The sequence below is a fragment of the Carex rostrata genome, chromosome 32, assembly GCF_964058835.1.
Source record: "Carex rostrata chromosome 32, lpCarRost1.2, whole genome shotgun sequence".
In the NCBI taxonomy this organism is placed as follows: Eukaryota; Viridiplantae; Streptophyta; class Magnoliopsida; order Poales; family Cyperaceae; genus Carex; species Carex rostrata.
Window position 1 is genome coordinate 5386815 of NC_135949.1, and position 26001 is coordinate 5412815.

The window sequence follows — 26001 nt, forward strand, 5'->3', positions numbered from 1 at the left end:
CGTATTCCCGCCATGAGCGAAGAAGGTTCCAGATCTCCGTCCCTCGGTGATTGAACAGTAGATATAGGAGGAGAAGAACGCCCCTCTCTACACCCTTTGGACCAGTGTCCATGCTTGTTACACACGAGACAAAGCCAAGCGTTGCGACATTCAACCGATTGATGTCCTCGAGCTCCGCATTTGAAGCAGACGGGATTAGCTGTGGTAGATCGTCGTCTCAGTTCTTCAAATCGCCGTCTGATTAGAGCAGATCTGGATTCTCGCCACACTGAACTGGTTGCAACCTGTTTCGGAAGATCCAGAGGCGGATCTGTCGGTGTCAGCACAACTTGTTTAAAACTACGCACACGAGATTCCTCTGGCACCATTGTTGAGCCCATCGGAGCTTTGTTTGGGCTAACAAGCCCAGCACTCACTCTCTGGAAGGCCATCTGGAGCCGGGCTAGGTTACGGGACGAAGCCTGCGAGTACTGTCGATCCATTTTTATTGCGTTTTTTTTTTGTTTTTTTTGTTGTTTTGTTTTTTCTCTTGGATCGCTTTTTCTATCGCCTGGACAATCGCCTTTTGTCTAAGCCCATTCGCTCCTCATGGTGCCTTCCTATTACTTCCAGGACCCCCCCCCCCCCCCCCCCCCCCGATCTTGCTTCGCATCTTGATTCTTGAAGTCAAGACATATCTGTTAATATGCCGTGATTTTTATATATAAGAAAATGGAAAAATAAAATATTAAAAATAAGAATGAATCGGTGAAAATTTTAAAAACAAGAAGGAGTCCATGGCTTATGGCGTCCCTGAGGGACGCCATTTGAAACTCATATCCGTCGGAAAAAAAAAAAAAAAAATGAAAACCCAGGGACGCCATGCCATTTGTATTCCCAATGGGACGCCATGGCTTGGATGAGGTCCGACGGAAAAAAAAAAAATTGAAAAATGCTGGGACGCCATGCCATAGTTTGGCCCTTTGGGACGCCATGCAAATGTCCATTCCGTGAGAAAAAAAAAATTTCCATGCGGACTAACATAAAAAATTAAATAAAATAAAAGTTGGACGCCATGGCATATTACGACAACCATCGTCTCATAAAAAGATGCAGAGACATATGTTTCTCTCAGCTCGTTTCATTATCATTTCTAAAAACTGATGAGCTCTGAGATCTGTAAAAACTGATGAGCTCTGAGATCTGTCAGGTAATAATTTTTTAGTTAATTTATTTACAATACTGTTGAACTTATTTATTATTGTAAACAAAAAGTATTTACATTTTGTAATTTATATCTATTATGTAGGTTATTTTTTTTGGAAACAATCAATCATGGTTTTAGTAAATGTGTTTATCGGTGGTGAAATTCGATACGGTCCGAGGGGCGCGGAGTATAGTATTAGCCATCGGTATTCATTTCGTGCGACCGTTAATCAAAATTTTGACGATTTGAAAGGTATGATTTATGGTCATTTTGGATATTCCGAGAGTGAATACAATCTAATAATTTATGCTCGATGTAATGTTGGTACGCCAACTGGTCGTTATTATGAGGTTGTGGAACTTATTTGCAATGGTGGTTGGATGATAATTTTTGAGCAATTAATAAATTCCGGAAGAGAATACCGTGTCATTGATTTTTTCATTGAGTTTGTTCCAATTGTGGGCACAACGCAACTCCAGTTGAACTTTGATAGTATGGTACCTGAGACCCAGCCAGAACCTCATCAATCCCGGTATTGTGACCCACATGCGGGTTCCAGTCGGGTCCAACCCCATCAGAGAGAACATACACCGCCCCAAAATATTTATTCTGAACCTTTTCCAAATATGAATGAGTTTTCACCAGCCGTCCAAGCAGAGGTGAATTGGACACAATACGATAATCCTAACAATACACCTTATATGCCAACTTTTGTTGATCCTTGTCCCGATGATGACGACTTACCACAAAGTGATGATGAAAATGATCTAGACTATTGTGATGATGATGAATGTGATGATGATGATTCTGAAGATGATGTCTTGTTAGAGTCCCATACACCTGCTGTGCAGACTCAGTATTTTCCCATTTCTGGTCGTAGTGACCGTCACCCTGTAGCGAGTTTCAATGACACATCAGGATTTCGGGAAGCAGATGTAAGTTTTTTCGGTACAACCCCACGTTTTGATGATCAATCTCTTGCGGTGGAGCAAGTATTCTCGTCAAAAGTTGTTATGAATAGAACCATAAAGGAGTTCCACATACGCAAGAATATTGAAGTATTTTGGAAAGAAAGTAGCAAAACCAAAATTGTAGTTGAGTGCAAAGACACCAGGTGCAATTGGAGATTGTACGCCACGTCTTCTTATTTTGGAGCTCGGTGGACAATTAAAACATTAAATACACCGCATACATGCTGTGCCCCGACTAATCGTACTGATCATGCACAATTAACAGCCGCAGTGATTGCCAATGTTATAAGGGATGATATTAGAGAAGATATTACAAAAAGCATTAGTGACCTCAAATCGATAGTTCGTGCTCATTTCAAAGGAATTGTTCCCAAATATAACAGGTTATGGTGTGGCCGAGAGCTGGCAATTGAACAAATGTTTGGTAGTTGGAAGGACTCATATGCAATCCTGAGTCCACTTTTACAAGCAATAACAAGAGAAAATCCCGGGACAAAATGGACAGTTAGATCAGAACCCACCGCGAAAGAGACAGAGCGGTTGTTTAAGGCAGCAGCGTGGGCTTATGGTCCATGTATTGCGGCAGTGCCTCATCTGAGGCCTATCATTAGCATTGATGCATGCTTCCTGTCTGGTAGGTACAGGGGGAGATTGCTTATAGCTTGCGGTTATGATGCTGAGAATCAATTGCTACCTCTGGCTTTCGGATTGGTTCAGGAAGAGAGTTTCGAGAACTGGGGATGGTTCATGAGGTGGTTACGACAAGAGGTAATTGGTTTTGGGAGGTTCATGTGTGTTGTTTCAGATAGACACTTGGGAATAAGGAAGGTTTTTAAAGATAGACATGGTGGGTGGTGGGAGGATGGCGAAGAGTGTATTCAGACATTGTGTACACAGCACGTTGCTGAGAATTTAATGAAAAAGGTCCATGATAAAGATGTTTGTGATATATTTAAAATACTTGTCAGGAAAAGGAAGCCAAGAGCGTATGCAGAGTGGATGCAAATTCTACGTCTAAAATGTCCAGCAGCAATTCCGTACTTGGATAAAGTCGGTAAATACCGGGACAACGATGAAACTGAGGCCCCTAAACCATGGAGGGTATTTCAAACATTTGACAATGGTTCCCGTTGGGGGATTATGACAACTAATGGGTCTGAATCATTGAACAATGTGTTCCAGAGAAGTCGAAGACTACCGGTCGTCGCACTAGTTGAAGATACATTTTATAAACTAGTCAATTGGTTTAGGGAAAGGAAGCAGAAAGCTATGACTCGCATAAATGAGAGACATGAATGGTCAGCGCGGGTCGAAGCATTGTTGGTAAGACGCGGAAAACGTTGTCTTGCAATGACTGCCATATCTTATGGTGAGCCACGGGGCGAGTACGATGTCATGACCAAAAACGAAAAAGTTCATTGGTACGATGAGGTAACGGGACAGATTAAATTCATTGATACTGAAACCTTCAAATACACAGTTATCACGAGAGATGATAATAAAGTAGAATGCACATGTCGAAAACCGCAGTTGACAGGTATACCCTGTGCTCATGTACTAGCTGTTTGCCGGGAGAGGAATTTCAACGTAAACTGCTTTATTAACAACTATTATTCCATGAACAAGCTTCTCGAAACTTGGAGTGGTCAATTCCATGGGTTTAAAAATCAATCAGAATGGCCGAGATACACAGGACCAACTATTGTTCCTGATAAAGATTTAATCAGTAAGGGACGGAGAAGACACAATCGTATTAAAATGACTATGGACGAAATGCAAGGAAGGAGTTCAGGACACCAAGCCAGACGTTCTACTGTTGAAAGAAATGCAAGAAATGCAAGGAATGCAAGAGATGCAACAGGTTGTTTATACTCCAACAAATTTATTTCAATATATTATTTTTTAAAATTTGCACATTTTTATATTTTGCTATCATTTACAGGGGCATCTTCTAGTAGGAGCGGAAGATGAGGAATTGCAACGTAGACAAATTTATTATTGGATTGTATCGTATCAAAACTTAGACAAATTTATTATAATGTAATTTATCCTTTTTATTTATTATGGTGTTGTATCCTTTTTTTTTATTACTATTGTTCCTTTCTGCTGATGTGTTTTTGTAAGCTTTTCTTATTGGTCATTGATCAAAATCAATGCATGATTACATTTTTGATGCTGGTACGTGTCAATGCATTTATGATTGGTTTTGTAATCTAATTGCTACTTTTTGAAGAAACTCATGGACGGTCAAGAAATATGGTGTTGAACATAGCATATAGATAAAACTAAAATTGCAACGTAGTCAGGTCAAGAGATGCATATAGATAAAACTAAAATCACAACATTTTAAAAAATTCACAAATTAAAACATAAATCACAGTATAAGAAGCAAACCAACTATAGAAATTCCGAGAAGTGTTGAACATAGCATAACAAAAGGTTGTCTAACATAATTAAAAATTTAATACATAACAAGTTTGAATTACATCACACAAGTCCAAACTTAATTAGGGGTAAATTTATCCGGTTTCCTACGGACTCTTTTACACCTTCGGTAGACCAAACCCGTTCTACTACTCGGAGTGGCAACGGGCAACTGATTCTCAACAATCGCATCACGCTGAATTTCGGTATCAGATGGCTGCTGATGTGGTGTCTCAAATAGATGTGAAAAAGTCTGGGAGTCATCAAATTGCGTAGGCATTATTGGTGGTGTTATCACATCGGCTGTGTTTAATGGTGCATCAAATATGTGAGTCGCCAACTCCTACAAAAAAATTGTCATTTCCGTGAAAAATACATTCAAATATACCTTCAATTATACTTTTAAGTTGTTTCAAATATACCTCTCCTACAAATCTATTAAAAGCATTTTGCGAGCCACTCCAGTTGTTAAACGCATTCTGCGACTCCAATCCCTGCGAAAAACATGTAATTAAGTAAACTTAGCCCCTAACCCTAACTAAATCTCAAATCTCCCTTCAAGTTATTTCTTGTTTACCTGATTCACATAACTCGGTTCTGCGTGCAGCTCTGAGCCACTCCAATTAGGCACATTCTGCGACTCCAATCCCTACGAATAACATTTGAAATTTTGCAATTTTGCAGGTAAATAGGTAAATCTTCCCTCTTTAGCATCATGTAAAATAAAAAAAAAATTATGTGTATTGATTTGCCCAGAAATGAAATTTCAAGTTGGTACAAAAAAAAGATACCGTATTGACAAAATCAGTGTACATGTAGTGAGGACTGACGGTTGCTTGATGATTGGCCAAGTGCTCCTCGCTTTCATCCGATGTGATCTCCTCATAGTTTGTTGGCAAGTGAGCTTGCTCGAGCATCATTTGAAGTCGGGGTTCCATCCCATTGTCTCTGACACAAACAATAATCCCTTCAATGAGCTTCTTTCCTGCTTTTCTCATCCCCTTCGCAATCATATTGATGGCATTTTTTCCTAACTCGAGAGCTGCATGTGCCTATAAAATATTAAACAAGTCAATATAAACATAAGCTCATTTGTATATTTAATAATGAAGAGTCTAAGTCAAGTATATGTACCTCACGTGTATTCCTTGGCCCGTTAGCTATGTATCCATATTCACTGTTATCATTTTCGTCAAGATTCATCGACGTAACACCATCGAGCACCTGAGGTACCTCAAAGATATTGTACATGCAATTTTGATGGAACCACCGTTGATATGACTCAATCTGATTGCAGGAAAAAGGTTCATCTGGTGCGACAACATTGCTACTGTGGTCCGATGACTGAGTTACGTATGTCTCATGCTCGACCAACCAATTAGTAGTACACATACTACTATGAACATACCTGTGTAATTTACGAACATCATCCTCTTGGAGTAGCTCGAGTACTGGAATGGCCTGTCGATACCCGAATTGGCGCATCACTCGATCAGGATAGTGATGTTCAATAATCCAGAAGTGTACCAATGGCACACGGGCACGAAAAAACTCGGCATCTTGATGAACTCGGGATGGCATACGGCTCCACAACTGTTTGTATGGCTCCCAATCTACGTTACCCTCCCGCAAATCCTGCAACTGATTGCGAAAGTATTTAACTCCAGCCTTCCCATGAGGTTGTTTATATTCAAGGGCACCACACCACTTAGCTCCAAATGCAGGGCAAGACTGGGAATTCGGTCTCCCCCAATCAGGCTTCCAACCTTTGTATGGACACGGACGTCCGGTCTGCAACCGCGACCATGCCCAATGCTGTAAAAGTACCACTGGACCCGCTAGCGTTTTCACCATTTTAGCTTTACGGGTAGCGCCCCAACATAGATTCCTGTAGAGCAATGCTAAAACAGCCCCACCCCAATTATATTGCCCAGGCGTATTGAGATCCCTGATAAACTGTAAATACATCACCGGTACCGAATCTCCAGAAGAATCGATAAAAAGTAAAGACCCAAACAAATCAAGTATGTAAGCTCTTGTATATTGATGTATCTGCTCTGGTGTAGGCTCACCCTGACCCGAAGGCATGGCTTTAAATCGATTTCGCAAACTTTTCAAGTTTATGGCATACCCAGATTTTTCAATCTTAGAAGACCTTTTCTTTGGTTTCATCAATGCATCCCATGCCCCAACTCCAAGACACTCATTTACTAAACCCTCCCAATTACCATCTGACATACCAGTCACCGGTATCCCCGTAATTGGCAAAGCCCACAAACAAGAAACATCCTCTAAAGTAATGGTCATCTCACCTACAGGAAGATGAAATGTATGAGTCTCTGGTCGCCAACGCTCTAAGAGACCACTGAGAAGTGAAGAATCAACGTTTGCAACCTTCATCTGAGACACCTGATATAAGCCGAGTCTCTTTAAGATGTCTTCACATTGCCAATGGTACGGAATAATGTGCTTGTGCGCTCGAGCCCTTACTCCATTGTTAGGCTGCCAGGAATTTAAAACAAGTACAAGTTTAACAAAAAAATTGCCTTAAAAATAATGAAATCAGGAATTTAAAATAAGTACAAGTTTAACTTAAAATTTAGTAACTTACATCGCTAGAAATTAATGAGCTCCGATGTTGCTGATGTGGCATCCACAATAACGAACTAAAATGACTTGATGATTGAGTTTGAGTCACTACATCTTCTTCAATGGCATCATTAGTGTTTTGATAGCCATACTCACCACGAGGGGCCGACATCCTGCATGCATAATATTTTCATTATCCAAATCTTTAGTGAACGTAATCTAACTAAATTAAAAAGAACCAATGCCTAATTTTGGGACCTTAACTATATGAGATGTTGACTTTTGATGTTATAATATTAATGACTACAAATGTTCGCACAACAAATGAACTTTATATGTTGTTTAAAAATATTCAACATATATTTGAAAATAGATCCAACATTTTCAACAAATTTAAACCAATCAAATTTAATTCCAATCTAAACAAAATTAAAATTCTTAACCTAATTCTTATCTCTAAAATGAATTAAGTTTGTATAATAGCAATAATTTTTAAAAATATATTATTCAAATAAACTAATGCCAATCTAAATAAAACCGAAATTCTTAATCTAATTACAATTTTTAACCTAATTATTTCTCTAGAGTAAAAATAATTAACCTAATTCGTAGTCTAATAAAACTAACAATTAATTTTAATTCCAATCTAAACAAACTATTTCACAAAAAAGTACAATTGAAAATCTATTTTAATTCTATATATAAAACTAATTCAGAAAAATAAAATAAAAACTTACTTAATAGGAGATTAAGAAGGGGCTGGGGCGCAGGGGACCGGGATCAGCCAATTGGGACGCCACGGACGTAGGCGGGGGACCAGCGGAGTGGGATCAGCGCTGAATCGCGGTTTTTCTATTTTTTTCGGCTGTGTCGTTGTCTAACCCAGTAATGGAGGTAGGGACGGGAAGGGTTCAACGCAGTATCGAAGTATCCATTTAATTTTTTTGAGGGACAACACAGCAAATGGCGTCCCACTTTCCTTCTATTTTTTTTTTCCGCGGAACCAAGGATAACATGGCGTCCCAGTAATTTTTTTTTTTTTTTTTTACCACGGACCCAAATCATACCATGGCGTCCCACTTGTGCAATTGTTTTTTTTTTTCTACTGCACCAAACATTCCAATGGCGTCCCACTTGTGGAATTGGATTTTTTTTTTTTTTTTTCCATGCAACCAAAGTTTGCTATGGCGTCCCTCAGGGACGCCATGCCAATATATTGCCTTCCTGTTTTTGAAAAATACCGACAACCTTTCTTATTTTTAATATTTTTAATTTTTATTTTCCTACTAATAAAAATCACGGGTTAATATGTTTACCCTCACTGGCGGTACTTGGACCTTTCTCTCTCTCTCTTCCCGCCAAAAAATCCCGCAAAATTTCACTCTTTCCTCAAACCTTCCACTCGAAACCCTATTTTGTGCTCTCGAAGGATCGAAACTGAGTTGAAGATCGAGGAAAAGGAGAAAAATTTAACAAATCGGGCAGAGAAGGTGTAGTACTATGAAAGGAGGAACAGTTCAGATCAACTGGCACGACACTCAGCCAGTGCTAACCCTAGATTTCCACCCCAAATCAGGAATTCTCGCCACTGGAGGCAACGATCACGATATTAAGGTCTCCCTTAACTCTATTTTAGGTTTATTTTTAAGAGCAATTTAGGTATTCAATGTAGGTAGAGCTGGGCAAAGGAGTTAGGAGTGTGTTATTTTGGAAATTGGTAAAATCAATAAATGTGTTGTTTGCATTTGGTATCAATTTCAGATTTGGATTATAGAATTAGATAAATCAGAGAAGAACCTTCCAACTGCATCGTACCAGAATAGTCTCTCATATCACAGTTCCGCTGTTAATGCCCTTCGCTTCTCACCTTCAGGTCTGGATTTATTTTTATTATTAAGCTATCACACTGGTTGGTAGGTAACGGTATATCTGATTTGTGCAAGTGCATGACTTGCTTAGTACAAAACAATACTGCAAAGAAAAGTACAAAATATTAGACTAGTATGCTGGAAAAAAATATAGTTAGTTGCATACATAGATCATTGAATTCAGATCCCATAAAGTAATTCAAAATTTGAGTTTGGATCCGGACTGTCCGATCAGAATCTACACGAATTAAAGGGGCCTTGTGAATTTTACCTCAGGTCGGATTGGCCCGGATTCTGATCAGACAGTCTGGACCCTCAAAATTTTTAGTTATTTTAGGGGATCTGGACCCCTCTTCTGCCCTATTAATAGTTTGAAATCAATTGACAATGGAACTAAGTTGACAATCATGATAATAGGCCAAAGAAATTCTAAATATGAAACTGAACCTTTTGGATGTGATTTATCTGATTAGACACAATGTCTATAAAATAATATAACATTTGGAGCATGTTTTATCATTCACCAAAATGAGTTGAAATTTGTAATTGTCCATATGTGGCAACCTCGATAAAATATTGTCAAACTAGAGCATTGTCAAGATATCCTGTCTCTTAATAATAGGCCATTGCTTGTTAAATTTGAATTAATCTGAAATAAATTAAGAGAATATATATGGTGGGTCCAAATTTGTATGAACAGCTTAGAAAGTAATTTATATAATGAAAAAATCCGGGCCATTTTCTTTATTATCATCTTCACCTAGGTGCCTTAACTTTAAAAGGTGGTACTTTGAAAGGTGGTTTTGTTGCAAATAGCCCCAGACAGTTAGGAATGTTATTTACAAGCATGAGGCATTGCTTGTTATTTGCATAGATTTGGGTCTTAGGTGTAATTTTGCGAAACTACTCTACTATCCTTTTTGGTTAGAAGTACTGTACCTATATTTTACTACTGTTTGTTGAGTCAAAAAGTTTCAATTAAATGCAAGATGCACCCAAGCTATTAGTAACACAAAATTGGTGTGGGTATAAACCAGTACCATAGCTGACTGCAATGGTACCAAAACCTGAGATTGCAAATTTGATTGCATTTCACATTTAATTTATCGTTTCTTGTGTTTTGTATTGCTCATCTCTTTTTCAACGCTAGGAACAGACTTGATAGACCCAGTCAATTAAAATCTAAACTCTTATAAAATTCAAACACCCAAGTATACCACTAATAAGAACAATACCATAATTTTTTTTTTTTTTGCAACAAGTAAAATGTTATTTTTTTTTAATATTTGTCTTACTATTCAATCAGGAGAATACCTTGCATCAGGTGCTGATGGTACGTATCTTCGTATTATTCTTGTTATTTTTCTTCTTTTTTGAAATTAATAGAAGGGGCAATGACATGTTTACCCTTGCAATAATTGATGATTTTTCTTCTTTTTTTAAATTAATATAAAAGGCAATGACATGTTTACCCTTGCAAATACCTGAGACATACTTAGTTTTGCAGGGTTATATGTGATATTTGAAAATTTTCATGGGCTAGAATTGATGATTTTTCAGAGATAATATGTTTGTTTACTTATTTATTTTGTTGAGTATCCAGGAGGTGAATTAATATTATGGAAGCTACAATCAACAGCTGATGGTCAATCCTCCTGGAAAATGCACAAGTCTTTACTGTATGGCCACTGCAATACCACATACCTAATAACAATTTTTTATGAAAAATAATATTCTTTATATAATTTCTTTCCTTTTTTGTTTGAATTAGATTTCATCGAAAGGATGTTCTTGACCTCCAGTGGTCTCCTGATGGATCATTCCTTGTTTCCGGATCAATTGATAACTCTTGCATTATCTGGGACATTAATAAAGGTAATTTTCTTTTAAATTTAAAAAATAATGAGTTCTTACACTGGTAAACACAGATTTAGGGAATTCTTGTTGTGGATTACTCCAAATAATAGGTTGATGAACCTTGTTATAGTCACAATTCACAATTCACAAAACATTACTTGCAAAGGTGATTTTCAAATTTTGTAGAGGAAAAAACATTCTATCTTGTTTGTGAAGTACACTGGTGAAGAGATTCTTACAATAAAGGGATTTATTTATTGAGTGATGCTTCTATGGACATAAGGACTTATTTGTAAAATGAACACCCTTTTTATTTTCAAAGTTCAAACAGTCGATCCGAACCGTTCATCTTGTTCTCCATATTAATATGTGCTTGGAGACCAAATTTTACATTTTTCTGAATTTTTTTACTATTTATTAAGATGGGTACAAAATTCAATGGTCTGAATTTGATATTTTTTGTACCCATCTTAATAAATAGTAAAAAAATTCAGAAAAATGTAAAATTTGGTCTCCAAGCACATATTAATATGGAGAACAAGATGAACGGTTCGGATCGACTGTTTGAACTTTGAAAATAAAAATATGTTCATTTTACAAATAGGTCCTTATGTCCATAGAAGCCTTTGCCTTATTTAAATAGTGTCATATAAATGTGAGGTCAATGATGAAAAGATATTATCACAAACTACCTAGTAGAAAGGACGTTAAAATTATTTATTCTAATCTACCTAATTGAAAGTTTGATTGTCGAAACTTTATTTTAAAAATATACTTCAGGTGCAGTCCATCAAATATTGGATGCACATCTGCACTATGTTCAAGGAGTTGCATGGGACCCACTGGCCCAGTATGTGGCCTCGATAAGTTCGGACCGCACATGCCGGATATATGCAAATAAGCCCCAACAAAAATCCAAAGGCTTCGATAAATTGAATTTCGTGTGTCAACACGTACTCTCCAAGGCAGACACTTTGAATGCTGATGAATCGAAGGTTTGCTTTGTTTGTTTTGGTTCTTTAGGAAATTTTCATGTATACCCCTGGAAAATCATAGTGCATTTTTACATTCCTAACTCATGGGAAATACAAGCTCTATTTGCTTCCCGACTAATTGTTGGAGGAGGTGAAAAGAGGTGTTGGTTTATTTCCCCTTTTCATATTTTCTGAAAGAATATTTCAAAAGTACCTAAATTTCTTGTTTGCGGCTGCTGTGCTCTTTACTGGTGAGGAATGAGTTTTATGGGCATTTTTTTATTGGGTCAGGCAGGTAAAACTCACATGTTTCATGACGAGACGTTGCCATCTTTCTTTAGGAGACTTGCGTGGTCACCTGACGGCTCCTTTCTACTTTTACCTGCAGGTATTTTATTTTATGATATTATTTCTCAAGTGGTTATTTATAAAAACCTTCTTTTAGTCATATTTTGGAATTTTCAAAATTTTCCTGACGTGTCTACTTTCCAGGTATATGTCGGTACTCTTCAGCACCTGAAGTTGTTAATACGGCCTATATATTATCTAGGCGTGATCTCTCCAAGTATTTCCTCATACTCTTCTGTAATTATTTTATGTTTTTTTTTTCTTTTTTGTTAAAAGATTTGAAAGTTTTCACCATAGCTATGTTCTTTTGCTACAGTAATGTAACTAGGTTATCAAAGACTAGGGATGTCAATTTCCGACCCTACATAAATGGGTTGACCTGACCCAATGGTTAAATCAGTCGATTTGGGTCAAGAGTTTTTGACCCGACCCGACATATTTTATTGTGTTTTGTTGGATTTAGATTGAAATTTAGTACTAGGTTTGTTATACACTAATTATGATTAATTATATTAATTGAGAACAAGTTGCATAAATAAATTAAAAAATAATTAATAAATAAGCAATCAAGTTAGATGGGTCGGGTTGTTTGGAAATAATAAAATAATGCCAACCCAACCCAGCCCATTGACACCCCTAGGTCACATAGACTCCAAACATGACAAAATATAACTTAGGTTTTATTCATTGCAAGGTAATGTAACTCTTTTGTTTTGGATAGGCCTGCCATTCAGTTGCCCGGTGCCAGCAAAGCAATTGTAGCCGTCCGTTTCTGCCCAATTATTTTTACTCTACGTGGTTCTAACTCTGGTAAAAACTATTTTTGATCACTTATTTACTCATCCTATTATTTTTCTTTTTGTATGGAAATTAACCTAGCAATGTTACTCTAATGAATGTGCAGCAGCTACTTTCTTCAAGCTTCCATATAGGATAATATTTGCTGTGGCTACACTGAACTCTTTATATATATATGATACCGAAAGCATGGCTCCAATTGTAGTGTATGCCGGCTTGCATTATGCTGCTATAACCGATATTGCATGGTAAAATTCTTTATATTCGTTCTAATTATTGTGCTGAACTAAATTATACCATGCAAAATTGAAAAAATTAAGGCCTAATCCAAAACCAATTTGCCTAATTTTGACAAGAACAAGCCATCCCACGTCTTAGAGTAAGATTACTTGCGTACTAATTCTACATGTGGAAATCTGATAAGTTTGGACTGGAGATATTTCGTGGTCCAGTATTCAATATGCAAAAGTACAAATTGACAATTACAATAACTTGTTTGAAAATTTTGTATATATGTTAGGTCGATGGATGCCAAGTATCTTGCATTGTCGTCAAGAGATGGTTATTGCACAATAATCGAGTTTGAGAATGATGAATTGGGCCAACCTCATATCCTCTCGGGTATCTTGCAACCATTTTATTTTATTTTAGTTTACTTTTCGTTTATCTTTTTATCTCATTCCTTTTGTCATAACTTATTTCTTATTGTAGAAGAGAAGAACACGGAAGAAATCATAACAGATGCCATGGTGATAGACAACACCGACGGAGTTAAAGTCATGACAGATCCCATGAAGATAGACAACACTGACGGAGGTAAATTAGAGAGAGAAAATGTGAATGATAGAAAGGTTGCAGTAAAGACAAGTGATAATAAGCCAGCAAAGAAGAGAATTACACCAGTTGCCATCAACTAGCACTTTATCTAACTTAATTACTTGTTAGCTAGTTACTCCAGTTTAGTTGCTAGCAATTTTCATTGTATCACAAATAGGAGTAATGAGAGGTTACCGAATTTGTGATGGATTCAATGTAATACCGGTATGTATAACTACAGATTTCTAAAAGCATATAATTTTTGCTTAGTCATGATCGTTAGATTATTGTCAAGAACTGGTAGCCTCTGATAATGCAATGAACAAATATTTGAGACGTGAACAATAGTATTGACTATTTGTAAATAATGTCGGTATATTGTCAAACCTATTAAAAGAAACATTTTAAGCATTAAAAGTAGGGGTGTCAATGGTACCTTTTTAGCCGTTTACCCGACCCGTATCGTATTCGATAAGGCGGGTATGGGTAAGTTTTTTTTTCCGTTAGCTTATTGGGTATGGGTATGGGTAAGAATATTTTTTTCGTTAAATAAATGGGTAAGGGTATGGGTAATGACTATTTCGTACCCGTTACCCTATAGGGTAATTATAAAATCCAAATATATATTCAATTCAATTTTCAACCCACTTAAATGTATATTTAATTCAATTTCTAACCCACTTAAATGTATATTCGTGTTTTTGAATTTTTATTCTTTATAAAAAAATAATTTAGTTGGAATTGATTGCACATTTATTTTATTTTTTATTAGAAATGCAATTATATATGTGTTAAAATGAATGAGTTTTTGATGTTTAATTTGTAAAATATAATAAAACTAATTATTATACTAGTATTATCCGTTATTCACCCGCTACCGTTTCGTTACCCGATAATATTAACGGGTAAGGGTAGGGTAGGGTAAGATTAATTTTTAATGGGTATGGGTAGGATATGAATAAGATCAATTTTAATGGGTATGAGTATGAAAATGTCTCCACCCGACCCGTACCGTACCCATTGACACCCCTAATTAAAAGAGCAACATGCGATGGTACCTAGAGATAAAAACGCTGGAAGCTTTATCAAATTAAGTCATATTTAGATTCACTTCATGTAATAAATAAAATTCACACGTCTTATTAATTTAATTAAAAGCCAATAAATGGACTCTTAAATTTAATTGAAACAATCAAACAATGCAAGCACACCCTTATTCGAAAGTCCCATAATGCAATGCCAGTAGTAGTATCAAACCACTCAGCTACTATCAAGTCCTTCGTTTACTGTTCGACCCACCATCAGTCTGAGGTAGCTTCCACCGGATACCAGCATTAGACGTGCCACCGACTTTCTCTTCCTTCTTCAACACTTCTTGGTACTTCAGATCCTCATCAACTGATATGACCTCCACCTTTTCACTGTGTGGGCCCGGGACGACAGCCTCATTAACATGTGTATGATCTTGCACATTGAAAATCTCAGCCTTTTGCACTTGCTTCTTTTTCTTCTTGATACACCAGAATATCAGGGCTGCAAGAGCAGCCAGCAGGAGTAAACCACCACATGTTACCACTACAATTATGATCACCGGGTGATAGGGGGTTGGAGGGGGTGGCGCAACATGAGGAGGTGGTGGTATGACTGGTGGTAAAGGGTGAGGTGGTGGGCGAAATGGTGATGGTGGTGGGGGGTTAAAGCGAGGTGGTGGTGGAGGTGAGGAGCGAGGTGGTGGCGGAGGTGAGGAGCGAGGTGGAGGTGGTGCAGTGCGAGGAGGTGGTGGTGCAGTGCGCGGTGGTGGTGGTGCAGAGCGAGGAGGTGGTGGTGCAGAGCGAGGTGGAGGTGGTGCAGTGCGAGGTGGAGGTGGTGCAGTGCGAGGCGGAGGTGGTGCAGAGCGAGGAGGTGGCGGTGCTTGAAATGGTTGAGGTGGTCTCGGACGGGGAAATGGTGGGGGAAAGAATGGAGGTAAGTTAGCCATTGTGCTGTAATTAGTAGCTACAGAGAGCAAATGAGAGTGTGTTGTTTTGCTAGTGATTGATGAATGTGTAATGCTTGCTAGGGTTTTTGTAGTATGATCTTGGAGTGATTTATACTTATATTCCCTTTCAGTTACAGTACTTTACTCTTAAGAGAGAGGCGCGGTAGGTTAACTTATGCATGCTTGGCTCCTTTGCTAAGACAATAGAGAAAAAGAATGCTTCCAAATATGGTATTGCTTAAAATGAAGCTAATTAATTTGTACTGGATACCCTCCTCCCTCAACGCCTTGATGTGAAGTTACTGAAGTATATATATGAAGTTACTGAAGTAAAAATGTGACATGATGTGAAGTTACTGAAGTATATATATGAAACCCTTGTAGATTCTTTAGTGAAGTTAGACTTTATGTACATTTGGCTTATTATCATTAATTGTCCTTAAATGAAAGTGTTTATAAAGAAATAAACTTGTGTTATAGATGAAGATCATGTAGGTCACAAGTGAAAGTCTATTATTTAAAAACCTGGTTATTTAAGACCCTTCGCAAAGTGTTTGAAAATAATATAAATTTTGGGAATTTGTATCCCCTCAGGTTACCTGGCTGAGTAGAATTGAATCGGATGGTCCGAAAATGAAAATTTTAACTTGGCACACATCTGAAAACACAAATAATACTGCCCCCTACTGCCATCCTGATCACTCACCGACTGAAATTGAATCTGGTCCGTCTATTTCAAATGTTGAGTCAGGTATATGAGAGGATATGGATCCAAATTTTGGTGGGCTGAAGAGAAACAAATCAACACAAATTCTGCAAATCAACTATTTTCTCTCTCGATTACACTCACTTTTCCACTACAAAAGACGGACACTTTTCGCGAGGGTAAAAAGTGATTTTTCGCAACCGAGTACTGTCATAAACGTGTTTTTTCTATTCACGACGAAGTACCGTCATAAATGCACTTTTTCTCTTGTGAAAAGTGCCTACTTTGTTGTTGTATTCCCCAAGCACTATTTAGAATTCCGAATTTCAGATTTATAAGTCCCAGGGCTAGCTCTCTTCATAAATTATTATTATGTTGATCATACATATTTCTAATAATTAACTTTATAATTTAACAAATAAACTTAGTTTCTATTTTTTTTCATCCTTCATGCCAAGAAAATTCTTGAATTTCTCAAACAACTTCATTGGCAATAATGACTTTGTAAAAATGTCAATCTCGCTTTGCGTGCATGTTTATTTTCTTCTTGTACACCCGTCTAACACCAATCAACTATAATGACCTTCGTGACAAGAAGTTAGCTCGCACGTCTTTTTTTTGTCAATTGCACGTATCTCTTCATTCAAATTAAAGCCGCACGGCACTTGTCATCTTCATTGGCCTCTTCAAAGGCCTCTTCAAAAGATATGTTGTCACCTTGAGTCAAGATACATAACAAATGCAACTCACTTGAGATCATGTTTGGTTGTGGAGTAAATAAAGTTACTCCACACACTAGTACAAAAAACCTCTTCACCGACCCTTAACCACCGACTATCTTAAGCAAAGTATTAGTGTTGCTCATACTACACTGACTCTTTTATTAAATAACAGTCAGCGTTGTTGTTCAACACTGACGCTTTAAAAACAGTCAGTGTTGGTTATTAACACTGACGGTTTTTCAAAAAACAGTCAGTGTTGAATACCAACACTGACGCTTTAAAAATAGTCAGTGCTGGTGTTCAACACTGACTGTTTTCTAAAAACAATCAGTGTTGAGCACCAACACCGACTGTTTTTTTTTGAGCCGTCAGTGTTGGATCATTTACTGACTTTTTTTTTTTTTGTAACCATCAGTGATTTTCATTTCCCTTCTAAGCAACTTTCCTTTTCCCAGATTTGTCGGTGGCTTCACAGATTTAATGTTTACAAAGTAGTATGATCTTTCGTGTAACATACTAAAAGAATTATATAATGGGACAACGTGATTTGTTGCACGATATTTTGATAATTTGAGTGCAGCGAAGATCGCTCTTGGTGTTGTTTGCATATTGGATGATTTTTTCGCCGAATATATTTGGCGCCAATTGAATAATTGTGGAGGGAGTAGTCAAAATTTGGAGGGAATCTAATAAATTCACACATAGACATGATATTTGGAGTGAACTCATCAAAAATTTAGAGGAATGTTTACAAGTTATGATATATTTACGAATCATGATATTTTTAAAAATAAAATATAATTTTTCTATTGAAATTATATTAAAAAATTGTTTTATATTTCAGAATGGACAAAATTCTAATCCGATAAGATATATAAAAAAATCTCAAAAACTAAAAATTGGTTTTTTTTTTCTTATCTTTTTTTATTTTAATTTTTTTTCCTTTATATAGAATTAATTTATACATTTAAAATTAATTTATTTAAATTTAATTGTATCTAAGAAAATTAAATGAGAAGTAAATTAAATTAAAAAAAGAAAGTAAAATGTAGTAAGAGATAAGTTAATTTGGAGTAAGTTATTTTATTTTTTCAGACTAAAATAGATATAGACATTTATTTTTCAACAATTTACTCCTCTAGATAGGGGTGCAAACAGATAAGATATTATTTGACCGTATCCGAAAATTTGATATGGACATCCAATATCTGAATATCCGTACGAATACGGATATGGATATGGTTTTAAATTTTAGTTATCTGTATCCGAATAGTAGATATACACTATATAGTTTAATATGGTTTTAAATTTTAGTTATCCGTATCCGAATAGTAGACATACTATTATAAAAGGCGGATATTCGTATCCGTATCTGGCTAATATCCGATCCGTATCCGTATCCGTCTAATATCCGATCTGTATCCGTATATGAAAAATAAAAATAGATACGAATTGGTTTTACCACTATTCGATCCGATTATGATTTGTTTGCACCCCCTACCTCTAGATGAAATATTTAAGTAATGATTCGTACTCTCAAATAAAATATAAAATATGAAGAGTACCATAGAGTAAGCAATTTAATTCTCATTAACTTGACCTTGTTATCTCATTTAAGTTCCTTATGCTCCTTGTTTTTGGAATTCTTGCCTCATCATCCGATGAAGATGCCTCAATCGTTGGTGCCTTCGATCTCATGGTTGTTGGATGTCAACTATGACATTCATCGGTGTGTGCATCTCATCTAGAACTATTTTGCTCATTTAAAAATAGCTAGAATAGTTAGAATAGTGAATGAGAATATAGAAAAAAAATAGTAATTTTCATATTAGTGTGAAAATAGTGCTATTCGGACTAGTAAAAATGTTATTTGAATTGTACATGTGGAATAGTGAATAGCTATAATTAATAAAGAATAGTGTTAACAAGGTGCTAATTAAGATGAAATATATGCAATTAGGGTCTCAAACAAATTGTCACGACGTGGAGATAGCGGAAGTGGTGTCAAATTTGTCATTGCGGAATTGTGTTGGCAGAAATTCGAAAAAAAAAGTTTTTTTTTTCTTCTCTTTTCACACCTTCAAATAGTAGCTATTCCAACATTTACAAGAAATAGAGAATAGTAACTATTCTAGCTATTTCAAATAGTAAAAATATTGTTTGGATACACATTGCTATTCTCAATAGCTATTATTCTTGTGTCATCCAAACATGGCATTCATCATTGCATTCATCATTTAACTGATTGGTGTTAATGTGCACTTTGACATTCACTTTTTTCTAGGTACTATCTAGAATTCCGAATTTGAGACTTAAGTACCAAGAGATATATATTTAGAAGAGCCAAAAAAATTCTTGGACTCTTCATAAATTATTATGTTGACCATACATATTCTAATAAGTTTACAATTTAACATAAAATACATGTAGTTTAAACATTTTTCTCCGTTTTATTTTTTCTTTTGAACAAAAGACATACAGGAATATAAGAAAGATATTTCATAATAATAAATATACAGGAAAAAGCCAAAGAGTTAAGTACTACATGTAAAATTAATAGGGAAATCATTGATAAATGGGAGTGCAACAGAGTTAACTGGACTAATATTGCTTCTGGATTACTTTATTAAAATTAATAGGGAAATGTTTTTGGAGCATGCAAGATGATATATAGTTAATAATTTGTAGATTTTATATATGGAACTTCAAAGATATTTACTAAATTTTTGCTTCTGGATTACTTGCTTAAAATTAATAGTGAAAAGGTCTTGGAGCATGTTTAGATAATTAGATTCACCTTCCAATAGATAAAATTTAAATAAGCAAAAAAAACAAAAATAGATAAAATTTAGACCTCTTATTAATTTCATTAAAAGCCAATGAATGGACTCTTAAATTAAATAGAAACAATCAAACTATTCAAGCACACCCTTATTCTAAAGTCCCATAAATAAAATGCAATGTCAAAATATTAGTATGAAACCACTCTGCTTCAATCCTTCGTTTACTGTTCGACCTACCATCGGTACGAGGCAGCTTCCACCGGATACCGGTATTATTAGACGTGCCACCGACTTTCTCATCTTCATCCTTCAACACTTCTTGGTACTTAAGATCCTCATCAACTGATATGACTTCCACCTTTTCACCATGTGGGCCCAGAACGACAGCCTCAGTAACATGTATATGATCTTGCACATCGACAATCTCAGGCTTTTGCACTTGCTTCTTTTTCTTCTTATTGTAGAAGAGAAGAACACGGAAGAAATCATAACAGATCCCATGGCGATAGACAACACCGACGGAGTTAAAATCATGACAGTTCCCATGAAGATAGACAACACTGACGGAGGTAAATTAGAGAGAGAAAATGTGAATGATAGAAAGGTTGCAGTAAAGACAAGTGATAATAAGCCAGCAAAGAAGAGAATTACACCAGTTGCCATCAACTAGCACTTTATCTAACTTAATTACTTGTTAGCTAGTTACTCCAGTTTAGTTGCTAGCAATTTTCATTGTATCACAAATAGGAGTAATGAGAGGTTACCGAATTTGTGTTGGATTCAATATAATACCGGTATGTATAACTACATATTTCTAAAATCATATAATTTGCTTAGTCATGACCGTTCCGTTTTCTGGTCAAGAACTGGTAGCCTCTGATAATGCAATGAGCAAATATTTGAGTCGTAAACAATAGTAGTTGTAAATAATATCGGTATATTGTCAAACCTATTTAAAGAAAACAGTTCAAGCATTAAAAGAGCAACATGCGATGGTACCTAGATAAAAACGCTTGAAGCTTTATCAAAGCCATATTTAGATTCACTTCATTCAATAGATAAAATTCACACGTCTTATTAATTTAATTAAAAGCCAATAAATAAACTCTTAAATTTAATTGAAACAATCAAACAATGCAAGCACACCCTTATTCGAAAGTCCCATAATGCAATGCCAGTAGTAGTATCAAACCACTCAGCTACTATCAAGTCCTTCGTTTACTGTTCGACCCACCATCAGTCCGAGGTAGCTTCCACCGGATACCAGCATTAGACGTGCCACCGACTTTCTCTTCCTTCTTCAACACTTCTTGGTACTTCAGATCCTCATCAACTGATATGACCTCCACCTTTTCACCGTGTGGGCCCGGGACGACACCCTCATTAACATGTGTATGATCTTGCACATTGAAAATCTCAGCCTTTTGCACTTGCTTCTTTTTCTTCTTGATACACCAGAATATCAGGGCTGCAAGGGCAGCCAGCAGGAGTAAACCGCCACATGTTACCACTACAATTATGATCACCGGGTGATAGGGGCTTGGAGGGGGTGGCGCAACATGAGGAGGTGGTGGTATGACTGGTGGTAAAGGGTGAGGTGGTGGGCGAAATGGTGATGGCGGTGGGGGGTTAAAGCGAGGTGGTGGCGGAGGTGAGGAGCGAGGTGGTGGCGGAGGTGAGGAGCGAGGTGGTGGCGGAGGTGCAGAACGAGGTGGAGGTGGTGCAGTGCGAGGAGGTGGTGGTGCAGTGCGCGGTGGAGGTGGTGCCAAGCGAGGAGGTGGTGGTGCAGTGCGAGGAGGTGGTGGTGCAATGCGCGGTGGAGGTGGTGCCAAGCGAGGAGGTGGTGGTGCAGTGCCCGGTGGAGGTGGCGCAGAGCGAGGAGGTGGTGGTGCAGTGCGAGGTGGAGGTGGTGCAGAGCGAGGAGGTGGGGGTGCTTGAAATGGTTGAGGCGGTCTCGGACGGGGAAATGGTGGGGGAAAGAATGGAGGTAAGTTAGCCATTGTGCTGTAATTAGTAGCTACAGATAGCAAATGAGAGTTTGTGTTGTTTTGCTTGTGACTGATGAATGTGTAATGCTTGCTATGCATGGTTTTTGTAGTATGATCTTGGCGTGTTTTACACTTATATTCCCTTTCAGTTACAGTACTTTACTCTTAAGAGAGACAGAGAGGCGCGGTAGGTTAGCTTATGCATGCTTGGCTCCTGTGCTAAGGCAATAGAGAAAAAGAATGCTTCCAAATATGGTATTGCTTAAAATTAAGCTAATTAATTTGTACGGGATAACCTTTAATCTACCATGCACCCTCCTCCCTCAACGCCTCAATCCAACTAGTGGAAGAAAAATGTAACACGATGTGAAGTATATGAAACCCTTGTAGATTCTTTACTGAAGTTAGACTCTATGTACATGCATTTGGCTTATTATCCATAGTAGGAATTATCGGTATCGGGATCGGGATCGGGGTATCGGATCGGGATTGGCTCAGGATCGGGGTTTTTTTTTTTCTTTATGATTTGCTACGTGAGAATCGGCTCAGGATCAGATCGGGATAGGCCGCGGCCGATAATTCCTACTATGTTATTATCATTAATTGTCCTTAAATGAAAGTGTTTATAACTGTTGAAAATAAAGAAGAAACATAGAAGAATTGATCTCAGACACTCATCATAGATCAAGAGGTCAAGAATAAAGGAAATAGGCTTTTATAGAAATAAAATAAACGGTAACGTGTACCGTATAGACATAAATAGCAAAATAGTACAAACGGTAACTTAGATAGAATTTTAGTATAAATAGATGTAGGAACTGTTGTAATAAATATAACATATATATTCCAGAAATATAATCTCCTCAGAAATCATAAATTCAACATGGTATCAGAGCTACAGGCTCGATTCTGATAATATCCAATAATCCGACAAAGCTCCAAGCTTCCGATAATCCCTCAATCATACTCATAAGCAGAAATTCTCCACAAGCAGTGCACAAATGGATCAATGGGGGCAGCAATCTTACGAGACTACCAACCCATCGAAACTCACTTCGCAATTGCTAAATGGTACGAATTATATATCATGGGCCAAATCAGTCTCTATTACCCTTAGTGGTAGGGACAAAATTGATTTCATCACAGGAGATAAGGCAAAACCAAAACCGTTAGACCCAAATAAACCAACTGAGGCCGAAAAACTAATAATCCGAAAATGGCAAAAAGAAGACCATACAGTTATGTCTCTGTTATACGGGTCCATGGAGCAACAAGTCATTGACTTGTTTCTCCAAGATTGTAACACCTCACAAGAACTATGGGAAGAAATTCGGGCTTTTTACGGGCAACAACAAAATCATTCTCATGTTTATCGCCTCCATCTAGAAATTCAACAAGAAAAAAAGGAATCAGAACCCATATGGAATACCTAGCTTCTCACAAAAAGAAATACGATGAACTCAACGTTTATAGACCATTCACAACAAATGCTAAAGAACTCAAAAAACGAAAAGAGGAGGATCAAATATTTTCATACCTCACCGGCCTTGATTCAAGCTACGAGGTCATTCGGTCACAAATCATTCGAGCACCCGAGCTCCCTACCTTCTCCGAGGTAGTCAACCAAATTCAGCGTGAGGATTCACTTCGGGAGGCTATGGGGGGTCCACAAGCCAGCCATGGCGAGGGACACGACCCCCACGGCCACGCCGTAAGATTTCCCCAAAATCACCGAAACCCTAGTTCTCAAAATCATCAAAATTGGTCGAATTCAAGAGGTGAGAAGTGCTCTCATTGCAAGGACGGTCACAAGGCCGAGAAGTGTTATTTTCTTCATCCAAACCTTCGGCCGAAGTGGTGGACGGAGATGGATTCGAAGAGAGGCGGAGGAGGAGGTTGGAACGAAGAGAAAAAGAAAGAGAAAGAAGGAGGCTTGCGTGGGGGCTTCTCTGCCTCAACCGAAATACCACATTTAATTAAACCAAATGAAAACCCATTGTTTAATAAACCAAATGATTTGAGTGAACCGGGTTCAAGCAAGCAAGGAGCTGGCGGGTCAAGCGGGTCAGGGGATCAAATGCAGCAGATTCTTCAACAATTATCCGCGTTGCTTGCTCAAAATTCTGCTAGCTCATGTGGTATTGTATCTCACTCAAATAATTTTAATTTATTTAACCAAATAATTGTTGATAGTGGTGCAACCGATCACATGTTTGGAAATGAAAATTTCCTTGAAAATTTGACAATACCAAAAAATGACCAATATGTGACCGTAGCAAATGGTATGAAAGAAAAAATCAATTGTTTAGGAGAAATTGTTTTGAGCAACAAAAAAATTAGTAACGTGTTATTTTTAAAAACATTTCCTATAAATTTACTTTCGGTTAAAAAATTAACACAAGAATTTAACTGTAATGTAATATTCTCGTATAAAAATGTAATATTTCAGGACCGGGTAACCGGGGACAAGATTGGTGAAAGATTTCTTAGAAATGGACATTATCTTTTGGACTTAGAAAAATTAAAATTTTGTGCTTCCGCAAGCTCAATTAATTATGATAGATGGCACAAGAGACTTGGGCATCCCTCCAACAAGATCTTAAATAGTGTTTTAAAATTTTCAAATTCTAGTTGTATTAATTGTGATATATGTAAGTTGGCAAAACAAACGAGACTTCCCTTTTCACTTTCCACTAGTAGAAGTGAAGCCTTGTTTGATTTAGTCCACTCTGATGTATGGGGTCCGGCCCCAATTAATTCGTATAATGGATTTAAGTATTTTGTGATATTTATTGATGATTTTTCTAAAGCTATATGGTTGTATTTACTTAAATCAAAAGATGAGGTTTTTTTGTGTTTTAGAGAATTTATATGTCTTATAGAAACTCAATTCAACGCTAAACTTAAAATTTTTAGGTCGGATAATAGAACGGAATTTGTAAATAAAAATTTTACTAGTCTTTTTAAAGAAAAAGGAATTATACATCAAACAACTTGCATAAACACTCCCGAACAAAATGGAGTGTCGGAAAGAAAAAACAGACATTTATTAGAAATAACACGTGCATTACTATTTCAAAATAATGTTCCAAAAATATATTGGTCGGATGCCATCCTTTGTGCTACACATCTAATTAATAGATTACCTAGTGTTACTTTAGAAAATAAGAGTCCAACCGAAATTCTTTACCAACAAAAAAAGAATCTAGATCATTTAAGAGTTTTTGGTTGTGTATGTTTTGTTCACATTAAAAGAAAAGACAAGTTTGATTTTATGTCAACAAAAGCTATTTTTTTAGGATATTCACCATATAAAAAAGGCTATAAGTGCTATGACCCAATTAATAAAAAAGTATTTATATCTAGAGATGTGATATTTTGTGAAGATGAACCATATTTTAAAAAGAGTGAGATTAATGATAAACCACTTAAAAATGATCAAGTTAGACCAATAGCACCTCTCTTAGATGATTTAGATTTCATACCAAATGAGGACTACGAAAATGAATCAAATAATCATGAAGAAGCAATAAATAATAATAATAACAATAATGAGGAGGAAGAAAATAATAACAATAATAGTGAGGAAGAAGAAACTACAATGACAAGAAAATCTTCAAGAATAACTCAACCATCTACTAGACTTAGGGATTTTGTAACCTACGGTACAATATCCGATAGAAGAATTTGTATCATACAAAAATATTTCATCCGAATACAATGCATTTCTTACTTCTATTGAAAAAGAAATTGAGCCAAATAATTACCAAGAAGCAATGACAAACCCGGTATGGTGCAAGGCCATGGAAGAAGAATTAAAAGCCCTTGAGAAAAATGAAACTTGGGTAATTGTTCCATTACCAAAAAATAAAAAACCCGTTGGATGCAAATGGGTATATAAAACCAAGTTCAATAGTGATGGTTCCATAGAACGGTATAAAACAAGATTAGTGGCCAAAGGATATACTCAAACCTATGGTATAGATTATAACG

The 26001-nt window shown here is 36.7% G+C and overlaps 3 protein-coding genes across 7 annotated transcripts; 1 reads left to right on the forward strand and 2 right to left on the reverse strand.

Moving 5' to 3' along the window:
* The first annotated feature begins 8478 nt into the window (after positions 1 to 8478).
* On the forward strand, positions 8479 to 20780 carry FAS2 (Transducin/WD40 repeat-like superfamily protein). 5 transcript variants are annotated; one of them, XM_078296911.1, is made up of 12 exons: positions 8479 to 8784; positions 8932 to 9043; positions 10345 to 10371; positions 10642 to 10717; positions 10810 to 10913; positions 11676 to 11890; positions 12161 to 12257; positions 12362 to 12434; positions 12939 to 13027; positions 13122 to 13263; positions 13536 to 13636; positions 20485 to 20780. In XM_078296911.1, exons 1-12 carry the CDS (start codon positions 8671 to 8673, stop codon positions 20688 to 20690), a joined length of 1356 nt encoding a protein of 451 aa, XP_078153037.1. In that variant the 5' UTR covers positions 8479 to 8670; the 3' UTR covers positions 20691 to 20780. The 5 variants fall into 5 exon arrangements, with proteins under 5 accessions (XP_078153037.1, XP_078153036.1, XP_078153038.1 ...); XM_078296910.1 differs by lacking the exon at positions 20485 to 20780 and adding an exon at positions 13727 to 14112; XM_078296912.1 differs by lacking the exon at positions 20485 to 20780 and adding an exon at positions 13730 to 14112.
* On the reverse strand, positions 15102 to 15809 carry LOC144547742 (uncharacterized). Its single transcript, XM_078296441.1, has one exon. The coding sequence runs from the start codon at positions 15807 to 15809 to the stop codon at positions 15102 to 15104; it is 708 nt and encodes a 235-aa protein (XP_078152567.1).
* A 295-nt stretch (positions 20781 to 21075) lies between the features above and the next one.
* Positions 21076 to 22240, reverse strand: LOC144548207 (uncharacterized). The gene has a single exon (XM_078296916.1). It carries the CDS (start codon positions 22105 to 22107, stop codon positions 21226 to 21228), a length of 882 nt encoding a protein of 293 aa, XP_078153042.1. The 5' UTR covers positions 22108 to 22240; the 3' UTR covers positions 21076 to 21225.
* Positions 22241 to 26001: the final 3761 nt, after the last annotated feature.

What these genes read in the sequence shown, in the direction of transcription:
- FAS2 (XM_078296911.1), top strand. Translation starts at nt 8,671, where the DNA reads ATGAAAGGAGGAACAGTTCAGATCAACTGGCACGACACTCAGCCAGTG. An exon ending in CTTTCTACTTTTACCTGCAG is followed by an intron (nt 12,258 to 12,361) that starts GTATTTTATTTT and finishes TCTACTTTCCAG; the next exon opens with GTATATGTCGGTACTCTTCA. An exon ending in GCTATAACCGATATTGCATG is followed by an intron (nt 13,264 to 13,535) that starts GTAAAATTCTTT and finishes TATATATGTTAG; the next exon opens with GTCGATGGATGCCAAGTATC.
- LOC144547742 (XM_078296441.1), bottom strand. Translation starts at nt 15,809, where the DNA reads ATGGCTAACTTACCTCCATTCTTTCCCCCACCATTTCCCCGTCCGAGA.
- LOC144548207 (XM_078296916.1), bottom strand. Translation starts at nt 22,107, where the DNA reads ATGCATAGCAAGCATTACACATTCATCAGTCACAAGCAAAACAACACA.